Source organism: Danio aesculapii, chromosome 13, assembly GCF_903798145.1.
Source record: "Danio aesculapii chromosome 13, fDanAes4.1, whole genome shotgun sequence".
Classification (NCBI taxonomy): domain Eukaryota; kingdom Metazoa; phylum Chordata; class Actinopteri; order Cypriniformes; family Danionidae; genus Danio; species Danio aesculapii.
This window is the reverse complement of record NC_079447.1, coordinates 37,232,567-37,244,130: the sequence shown is the minus strand read 5'-3', so window position 1 is coordinate 37,244,130 and position 11,564 is coordinate 37,232,567. Positions and strand designations below refer to the sequence as shown.

The following is an 11,564-nucleotide window of genomic DNA, read 5'->3' as shown; positions in this document are numbered from 1 at the left end:
GCTGCCTCTTTGTATTTATTCTGGTCCCTGAAGAGCAGAAAACACTTACAAAATAATATGTTGCTACTTCTTGTGTAACAAATGACTGTTGCTAAAGTATTTCTTACAAAAAGCTGTTTCCAAGGCAACAGGATGATGGCACAATAGACTAAAGTCCCAACGGTCTGCAAACCGGATATTAGCATAGCTTACAAGAAAGGTTATGTGGGTGATGAGGTAAAGCACCGTACATACAGTATTCTGATGAAAAAATGCTACATTTCCAGTGGCTCATGATCTTTCAGAAATCATTTTATCAGATGCCCATTTGCTGTTGTTATTATCAATATTGAAAACAGTTGTGATTCTTAATACTATCTGTAACAACAGTGGTTCATATATTTCAGGATTCTATGAAGAATACAAAATTTAAAATACAGCATTTATTTGAAACAGAATCTTTTAAAACAGTATAATTATGGTGGCTTGAGAAAGCCAACATACTGTTATACTACATAAACTTATTATTCTTTTTCTTCTTCTTCTGAGACTAATTTCTACTGTATATGCATCTCCTCCTAGACTGTTCATAGTACAACCACCAAACTAACACCAAACTGGTCTTACTTGAGTTGCTATATCTTTTCCAACTGATCCAACTTACGATGTTCCCAAAACTGACCCGGAAAATTCAGAAAAGTCCCATTAACAACATTGGACCAAACTTTATGAGCTCATAACTTTCCACCACACTGTCATACAGACTTAAGGTTACACTCATTTAACTCAGACTACCAATCTGCCAATCACTGATGCCGTTTCAACTTACTAGCAACACCCTAGCAACCCCTTACGGCACCTTAGCAACTGTCCCATAGACTTCTGTTACAAAAAAACTGCCATTGACTATAAATTGGACATACTGACAACATACCAATTTATGCTAACAATATAATAATACATACTACATGCTAGGGGTGGGCGGTACACCGGTGTCATAGTCATCACCGGTGTGACATTGCGCCACGACATGGATTTTCTAATACCGTCAATACCGTGATAAATCAATTATGCGCCTTGAATGGCTGCATTTACATCAATAATAGCTAATTCTAAATAATAAGGCATTCAATTTTCTTCAAACGTTCAGTTGTGGTCTGAATACATGTCCTTATACTACAGGGCTCGAAATTGCAACCATTTTGGTCGCATGAGCGCCCGAAATTTAATCTATGCGCCCTCATAATATATTTGGGAGCATTTGTGTCTGAATTAGGGCTGTGATGGTAATGGAAGAAATCATGCGGTATGTCGGTTAACCGCGCAGATATATAAAAATAAGCATTTTTAACGTACCGCTGTAATTTCTATATCCCAGTCCCTTTATCAACATTTTTAATACAAGTCATTATTTTAAAGAATATGACTTGAGAATATGATTTTACCTCAGCGCTGCACTTTTCTCCTTCTCCCTCACGCTGAGCAGGTGACGGAGTGTTGTGAAGTAGTTAAACTCTCCTCAGTTTAATTTACAGTGTCAAACTGGCACAGGAATATCAGTATATTAATATAGGCTTTGCTAAAAGGCTGGTCAAATGTGGGTCTTTTTTTACAGAAGCTATTAACAGACGCGCATGCTGCAACCGGTGATGAGTCAACAATCGCAAATATTTTGACTTATTTAAAGTAGGCTATAGGCTATAGCATATAATAATTTTGTGTAAAGACATTTATAAAAAAATGTAGCTAATATATCACAGGGGTTTGTGTAGCAATTACAGTGGAGCATTAATTAAATCGTTTTTTCCCGTGGAGCGAAACAAACACTGCAGTTGTATAGAATTCAGATACAATTCAGATATTTTCGTCGGCAGAAAAATATTCTTTGAACGAATTTAGTTTTGTACAATTTGTATCTTAGTTTTGGTCGGTCATTTATTTACAAAATAAACAAGAATAACTAATAAACTGAAGTGAAGCGATGTGCCTCAGGGTCCGCTATATGCCGCGGCCAAAACACAAACTAAATACAATCGTAATATAAATAAAATAAAAGTGAAATATTCAGTTTCGAATATTTCGAATAGGCTGCTCTTTTAATTTTGATCATACAGTTAACAAAGATTCCATATTCCAAACTGAATATTTCACTTTTATTTTATTTATATTACGATTGTATTTAACAGACCAGTTTGTGTTTTGGCCGCGGCATATAGCGGACCATGAGGCACATCGCTTCACCTCAAAGGTTATTAGTTATTCTTGTTTATTTTGTAAATAACTGACCGACAAAAACTAAGATACAAATTGTACAAAACTAAATTCGTTCAAAGAATATTTTTCTTCCGAAGAAAATATCTGAATTGTATATTTTTGTGCGTCTCCATCCGCTACACATCTGTGCAGTGTTTGTTTCGCTCCACGGAAAAAAACGATTTAATTAATACTCCACTGTAATTGCTACACAAACTCCTGTGATATATTAGCTACATTTTTAATAAACTTCTTTACACACAATTTTTATATGCTAAAGCCTATAGCCTACTTTAAATAAGTCAAATATATGCGATTGTTGACTCACCGGTCGCAGCATGCACGTCTGTTTATAGCTTCTGTAAAAAAAGACCCACATTTGAACAGCCTTTTAGCAAAGCCTATATTAATATACTGATATTCCTGTGCCAGTTTGACACTGTAAATTAAACTGAGGAGAGTTTAACTACTTCACAACACTCCGTCACCTGCTCAGCGCGAGGGCGAAGGAGAAAAGTGCAGCGCTGAGGTAAAATCATATTCTCAAGTCATAATATTTAAAATAATGACTTGTATTAAAAATGTTGATAAAGGGACTATGATATAGAAATTACAGCGGTGCGTTAAAAATGCTTATTTTCTGTGGAGCGATTGATTTGAGTTAGTAGGTCTGCTTAAAATAAGCTTAAAAAAAACAGCCTATGCTGGTTATAAAAAGGATTCAGTGTTTTCGTTTTGTAATCTAAATTTGTAATTAAGTGGAAAATACTCAGGGCAGGCCTTTTATTCCTTTTATTTAGTTTATTCTGTTTTTCTATACAATCCTGAAAGATTCACAAGCAAAAATCAATACTAAACTAAAATGGGCGGTGATGACTGTAATAACCACATCACTGCGGTTGACATCTCATTATGGCGGTGATGCGGTTACCGTCACACCCCTAGTCTGAATATAATGGTTGTAGTGCAATCTGATTTGATTTTCTCTAAAACTTGCTGAATCGCTCTACCCTGCTGAAGTATTGTTTATTAGCTGTCAGTCACTCAACGCTTCCCGCTGTCAGATAACAGGGAGCTTTTGTTACTGCAGGAAATGCAAACGACTGAAGAGTGAAAATTGCACAGGTTTGCAAACCTCACCTAAAGTTATAATAATAATAATAGCGCAGATGACAGCGATCATAACATGAGGTAAATGTTGATCCGCCAGCTGAGATCAATCGAGTGTTTTCGGAGAAGGTGCCCGAATCTCGATGCGTTGCATTCACCGCGTGTTCAGCGCAAATGTCCACTAAATATAAAGTCTAATACTGTAGACATCATCGCCAAAGAAACTCACCTTTACTAAGTTTACACTGAAACTACGGCTCATAACAAAGAGCAGTATTGCGCCGGTGGTCATCATGAGAATCCTGCTCTGTCTGCTCATAAATTGGTGCGGCTGACTCACCTGCTATATTCCACCAACACAGAGAAATGAAGATCAGCTCATAACGAGACTGACCATTTAAAATGACCCAAACCAAAACTTTTAAAGAGTGATAGAAGTGAGACTTTCTTTTGTCCGTTCTTCCTTTAGATGTATATTATTTTGCTATTGAAAGTAATACAGTGATATTATACCGTCACCGTTCAAAAGATGAAAAATACCGTGATATTAATTTTAGGTCATATCGCCCACCCCTACTACATGCAACATGCTAATTCATACTAAATTCATGCTAACAACATGCTAATTTATGTTAGAAACACTAACACTCTAGCAACCACCTAGCAACACCTTAGCAACGACCTAGCACCTGCCTAGCAACACCTTAGCAACCCCTATCAACCAATCAGAACACCTTAGCAACTGCCTAGCAATGCCTTAGGAACCACTCAGAACACCCTAGTACCCACCTAGCAACAACTTAGCAACCACCCAGCAACACCTTAGCAACCACCTAGCAATGCATTAGGAACCACCTAGCAATGCCTTTGCAACCACTCAGAACACTGGCTACCACCTAGCAACATCTTAGCAACCACATAAATCACCCTAGCAACGCCTTAGCAACAACTCAGAACACCATAGCAACCACATAGCAACAACTTGCAACTGCCTACCAACACCTTAGCAACCACCTAGAACACCCTAGCAACTGCCTAGCAACCACTCAGAACACTTCAGCAACCACCTAGCAATGCCATAACAACCAGTCTAAACACCCTAGCAACACCTTAGCAACCGCCTAGCAACCACTCAGAACACCCTAACAACTGCCAAGCAACACCTTAAGCCACCATAAAGTTTATCTATGAACTGTACTTTTCTAGGTTTTTTTTTGTTATTGCATGTTATGTGTCCTTCCTGAGCAAAAGTATTAATATGTTACAAAAGAAAAAAGCCTTACTGACAAAAAATAAATAAATTCAGGGGTTGTGTACTGAACAGTGCTTATGTCATGCTTAAAATTATACATTACACATATATATATATATATATAATTTTGGTGTGTTTAGTTGTTAGCTGACCTGTAGACGAGAGCGAGAATGTTAAGCATGGTGGCTACATCGGGATGATCGTGTCCAGATGTTTTCTCCAGATCTTCCAGAGCCTGCTTGCAGAGAGGAACGGCCACCTCATACCTGCCCTGTGAGGCATACTGGATCACCAGGTTGTGAAGGGTTCTAAGACGAGCTGGGATCTCATAACCACCCTGCTGCGCTGCTGCCACTGCACTGCTGTGAGGAGGCTGGACTGAGAGAACAGGAGAGAACAAAAGTACACTATAGTAAAATTCATATAACGTGATACAAATCTAAAGACTCAGTTTCTTTTTTATTAGTAAAACCAACAGGATGTGAAGAAACTTTTGCAGAGAGACTAGGAAAATATTAAAGTCCACAAGAAATTAAAACTAACCATATGATTTGGTTAGCTTACACTGCTAGTTCTGTGGTGAATAATTCATTTGTGCATGTCATTAAGTAAAAAAAAACATTGTTTGCGCTTCTGATCTTTAATTGAAATTTGAAAATGCACTTCCAGTTTGTTTTCAGTTAATTTATCAGATTATCAGATTGAAATTTAAATCAGATTGATAAAATTCTGTTTCTCTAGGAACTGAGTCTCGTTATGAAAAGAATAACAAATCACAGCTTCCGTTCACGGGGACTTTTAAGTTCAGGCTTGCATGAACCTGGTTGACATCATCAAGAGACAACAGGCTGCCATTGAGGCCCAAGGAAGAACTGATAGTTGTGTAAATACTGTCATACAAACAGTTGTGTGCGTTATCATTTATTTTTCTCATTTCGTTACATTTTATGGAATGATGAACACAAACATAAACAAGGCATTTTTACAGAACATATTTACATCCAGAAACAGTGTATTCAGTATTCAGCCATTTAAAAAGTATTCAATTTAAATAAAGTATACTTTTAAATTATAACCTGTATGTTTTTGGTCAAAAATGAAAAATAAACAGTTATCAGACCTAATTCATCTATTAACCTATGCAACAGCTTCTATTTATAAATCTGGTAGAACGATCATCTCTTTCACTAAAGATTACTTTGTTGGTAACCTACCAAATTCCTTAGTATTAAAGACAGCCAAGAAGAGATTGAGGCTACAACTGACTTTAGACACTTTAGACAGAGTTGCTTGGTTACATTTCAACAAGATTAAGTAAAATAAAAAAAAATCTGAGGCCATGGCATAATGTACACACTCTGGGCGAAAATGGAACATAGATGGAAGTAAAGAAAACTAGAGTTTTGTTAAGCATACTTAAGCTTAGAAAAGCTTTAAGGTCTGTCAGATCTGCTTTTTTCAACTCTAATAGAAGAAAACAAACACAATCCTAGGATTTTGTTTGATACAGTGGCCAATCTAACTTAAAATGAAGTAACAGCAAATGTTTATTAGCAGGTATTCAACACAGCAGTAATGACTTCATGAATGTCTTTAAATGCAAGATTGATGATATCAGAGACAAAATAAACTTTATCAATCTGATCTCCTAGAGCATCATCCCAATTAGAGAACTGTAGATCTTTAATAGATAAATGTCAGACTTTCTCAGCTGTAGTAAAGGAAGAATCGTCTAAACTGATAAAATCCTCCAAATCAACAATGTCTATGTTAGATCCTATACAGACCAAATTATCAAAAGAATTGTTTTCAGAAGTTTCTGAACCTGTTCTTAAGGTTTTGAACTCATCCCTACATTAAAGATATGTGCTCAAAACCTTTAAACTAGCTGTCATTAAGCCACAAAAAAAAACATATTCAATTATACAAAAATCTACTCCATTATGTTCCTTCCTACAGAGAAAAAATATTTGTGAGAGCCACTCCTAAGTGTTATTAATTTCCTGCTCCTATCTTTCGATCATGGTTAGTGTTGTTGGACCTCAGTGCTCCATTTGAAGCTATTGATCATAACATTCTCCTTGAATGTTGGTATTATTGAAACTGCATTGGTTGGTTCAGGTCTTACGCTATCAGTTTGTGCGAGTTGATGAATGAAGAGGCATCATAACGATCAAATGTACACTGTAGGGTACCACAAGGCTCAGTTATTGGTACCTTAACCTTTTACATTATATATACTACCACTAGGCGATATCATTAAAAAAACATGGAGTTAGTTTCCACTGTTATGCCAATGATACATAACTCTATATCTCATTTCAATCTGATCATTTGTACAGATTCACCAAATTAACAGTTTATATAGTTAATATAAAAAAAGTATGACTAAAAATGTATTACTGATTTCAGATAAACCTGACGTCTTGTTAATTTAAAAAACCTCAACTGTAGAATTGTTGGAGAAACCCAAAAAACTCTCGCATAAAACCTAGAATACTGTCTCTCCCTTGATAGAGCTTCAGTTAAAATTTAAGGGTGATATTTGGTAGCAACCAGTCATTTGAAGGCCACATTTCAATCAGTTGTAAAACTGCATTTATCTTAATGTTGCCAAACTTCAAGGATATGGTTTCAATGTCTAATGTGGAAAAGCTTATTCATGCTTTCAAGGCATCTCGGTTAGACTATTGTAAAGCATTATTAGGTTGTTGCCCTGTAGGCCTAATTAACAAACTTCAGCTAGTTGATTCAGCTCCTAGAGTGCTTTATAAAAATACGAAATACGATCATATTACTCTTGGTCTTTCAGCATTGCATTGGCTCTCTATTAAACATTAAATACATTTTTAACTCATATTGACTACCTTCAAAGCTCTGAATTGCTTAGCTACCTAGTATTTGAGTGAGATCCTGGTGTGTTACAGACCCTCATGTCCACTGGGATTATTCCCAATACATCAAAATTTACTGTAGGTGGTAGTTCCTTCTCATAACTGTCACCTAAACTCTGGAACAGCCTTCCTAGCCCAGTTCGGGAGGCATACAGACTTAGTTTAAAACTAGACACATCTTTTTGCATCAGAATGCACATAAAACACATACGCATAACTTTTGAAATCCAAATGCTCTAAAGGATTGCTAGGCTGAATTTATTAAGGGGAAGCGGAGCTGGGAACACTTTCGAAAAAGACATAATGATTTGAATAGCATGTACCCTTATGTTTGTCCATTTCTTCTTATGGCAGATTTATACGTTGCTGATTTATGCATTGCTGATGGCTACCCTGATGCACACCTCTAAATAAAAATGTAACTATAAGTCGCATAGCACAAGATCTGTGAACGGTCGGCTTGGCATTGTTGACGCGTCTGGGCAGGACAGAAAGTTGCGGGAAAGGAACAAGCCTCCCGCTCCCTTCAGCCTAATCTTGGATCCAACCAGTATCTTGAGTAGATGGCTGTTGTGGTCATGGATGGGTTAAAAGCGTGAGACTGATTCCTGCAAAGACGCCAGTGAGACAAATGAGTGTCCGCATAGATACGATGGGCTAGCCTGAACACCTGCATGTGTCTTCATGACAGACATTCATCGTTCTCAAGCCTGCACCCTGAAGCTGTGCCTGGATCAAGTGGACAAAACACCATCACCTCTAGAAAAAGGCTTCTGGGCGGCGAGTACTCTGCTTCTTGGCTGAAAAAACCTTAATAATGGGTTCTTGTTTCTTGTGTGCCATGTAGATAAATGCAATTTAAATTTTTATTTAATTATTTATTTTTACATATATCCATTTTGCGGAAGTGTATATACATAGCCTAAATCTGCATTCACCTATCAAATGTTATATCTTGTTGTGTTTGAAACAAATCTCATGAACTACTTCGCTGGAAGAGCACAATTATTTGCATTGATTTGAATTAATTTTAAATTTAAACACAATGCAAACGAAGAAGATGATTAAATAAGCAAAAACAAATCAGTCAAAAGATTATTAAATACGCTTAGAAATGATTAAATAAATGAGAAAATAAGTAAAATAACACTGCCGTGTTTCCATGTGATAGTATCGTGTATCAGCAATCTCACAGAAGCATGATATGGTGATTGGAAAATGTAGTTTAGCTTGACTGTATATCTGCTGCTGTGTCTTTGCAATGTTACAGTGGCTAGTGAGAATTTGTAGGCATTACAGACCCAAAACAAATGGTGTTCAACACAGTGGATGGCAAATTTCTAATGCTTTCAAGGCACATTGTTTTGGTTTTTGTAAATAAGAAAATTCCTAATTTGTTATGATCATTACACAACAGTAGTTACTAAGTGTAATATCTTTTTTGCAGTTAACAATTAATAGTTGTGTGCATGTTTATCGTTTTGTATTACTGTAATAATACAAAATAACTCTGGTGATTAATTCAAATAATTTAAACACCTACTCAAATAAACTAAAGATTAATTAATAACATGGCAAAATGAAAGTAAAAAAATAACAGCACATTCCTGGCACTTCTGAAATGAGGAGAAGAGATTAATGCAATATTTTTCAGAGAAGATTTATGTCATTCTCTTTGAAAAACTGCTGTAAATAATTTGTTGCAGGGCAAGAAGAGAAAAAATACCTCCGCATTTCTCTGTAACTTGGATGTACTCGGTAGGTAGCGTCAGAAAGCCGTGTGTGTATAGACTATCCTGTTACAAAATGCGGCAAAAATCCTACACGACGGTAATAGTTTGATAGTGGTGTTTACATGTTTACACTCGGAGAGCAGCATTTACAGCGGACCTTTCAGCCCGTAATATTGTAGTGATATTACCGTATCGTACTGTAAATTTAGTAACTTAGAAATCATTTTGACTAAGGTAGGTCTTTAAAAACTGAAAGAGTACTGCTGACGATACGACCTAACTTTGCCATCTAAGTGAACAAACAAAGGGTACTGATCACACACCCTAACCAAATCTGTAGAGACAGCACAATCAACAGCAACTGGAGTCGCGACATTTTTAAAAGAAGAGGAGCAGCAAATGCGGATTTTACCATTTCCAGATGCGAAAAGCTCTCGGGTAAAAAAAGGTTCCTTACAAACGTATTTCTGCCGCGTGTCCTATAATCCACACGTGAGTGCAGCTGCACTCTCACAGAAAACGAAAACAAAACCTTCGTTGCAGCACATTGAAAAACGCAACACTGACGACCAGCATCTCCAAACAGTTCTTGTTTTTCTTTCACTTGTTTTGGCAACACAACGTGGCATCTCTCTGCCGTCTGAACACTCTATCAGGTAAAAACAGTCTTCGAAGCTATCATGCATATTAATGAAGTTGCATTGCATACAAAATGGAGCGCGCTGATTAGTTTGAACCAAGTCTTACTCATGAATTAATGCTGCACGCTCAGAGACGTCACGATTTACTCCCAGGTACAGACAGCCAGTCTAAAGCTGCGGTCACACTTGACTTTTCCTCCCATAGACTTCCATTCATACGCACGCGAATGCGTCAGACCGGAAACGCGGGGTCATGCGTTAAGTTTCGCAGGTTGCTGTGATGCAAAGTTCAAGCTTGGTGAACTCTAACCTGCTAAATCGCATCACTTGACTGCATGAGACCAATCGAGGATCAAAACAGGACCTCTCTGGGCAAAAATGTAAAACATGGAGCAATGGCTTGCTTTTTTAAATGTCTAATAAGCTTGTTTAATCCCGCCCCTTTTCGCAGCGCCGCACGACAGAATTTCGCACACACAAAGCCCGGTGTGACCGTAGCTTAACGCTGGATTACACGCAAGTATCTAATCGACGTGACGCAGCTTCAAAACATTTTTTCAAACCGGAGGAATGAATTTGCTCGACAAAAACGCAAAAACAACAAATTTTCACTTTTTTGTGAAATATATCACCTAATCGTGTTTTTAGCAGTGTGGGACACATATATGACTGTCAACACCTCAAAAAATGTGTTTTGGTATTTCGTGACCCTTTAAGCAAACTAGGGATGGGCATTTCTGACCATTCTTCATTTCGATTAATCCACAGGTTTGACAAACAATTCATCGATTAATTGGGGGTGAAGCTTAAGCAAGAGGCCGGGCGTGTGTGCATCATAGCGACAATTAAATAACATTCAATTTAAAAATATATATATTTATTTAAAGCCCTGTTGAAAAATGCCATTGATAAAACTATGACAGGATTCATAAAACAATTAAGAATATTTTTTACCACAGCTATAAAACTTAAAGATTAGGTAAAATAACATTTCTTTCAAAATGATCAGTCGGCAGAGGTAAATAAAATAAAGCCGGTCTAACTATGCTGCTTAAAACAAAAACATCCTGAATATTTTACAATGCATGGCTAATAAAACTTAACATAAGGAAGAACTACATATTTTTATTTAAAAAGATCAGTTGGTCTACATGCTCTGATGAAAGCTGAGTGCGAAGTCTATTTACAATTAGACCGGCAGTGGAAAAAAGCGCTCAGCAAGCACAAAAGTTGCAGGAGCAGCCAGGTACCACTGGGAAAGGGTGCTTAGCCTTGCAAATCGAGACTCATTAACTTTGCACCACAATAAAGGATGCGGGTTTAGAGAGATGCATGGCTCCCTGAAGTAGCTTTCGATTTTGGTGTCATCTGGAAAAACATCACTCATACCGTAGTCCTCGCCGAAAAGAGTGTCGAGACACTGCGCGCACATGACAGCTGAAAGTATCACACACCAGACGAGCACATTCGCATGGTATTTAAAATTAAACTTTTTAGATGGCGCTCTGTGGCGCGGCAGAAATATGAAGTGTCCGCCTTGGTTTGGCACCGATGTGTACCCTGATAGAAACATGATGCTGCGTGGGCCGTGGCGCGACGCGGCGCTTCTGGCGTGTGACCCCCTATACTGGATCTGCGCTCAGGTCTCGCCTCTAGACCGCAACTCCCTGCAGCCATTACCAATCAAATATTAAACTACCGC

General features: G+C 37.5%; 1 protein-coding gene across 1 annotated transcript in view; it reads right to left on the bottom strand.

Annotated features, from left to right (window-relative positions):
• The window catches only part of klc1a (kinesin light chain 1a), a 54,671-nt gene that overhangs the window by 6,188 nt on the left and 36,919 nt on the right, over positions 1 to 11,564 (bottom strand). Inside the window, exons 6-7 of the mRNA XM_056471489.1 lie at positions 4,747 to 4,972; positions 1 to 27 (exon numbers count right to left, since the gene is read on the bottom strand). Coding sequence (XP_056327464.1) covers positions 1 to 27; positions 4,747 to 4,972 — 253 coding nt within the window. The remainder of the gene's footprint in view (positions 28 to 4,746; positions 4,973 to 11,564) is intronic.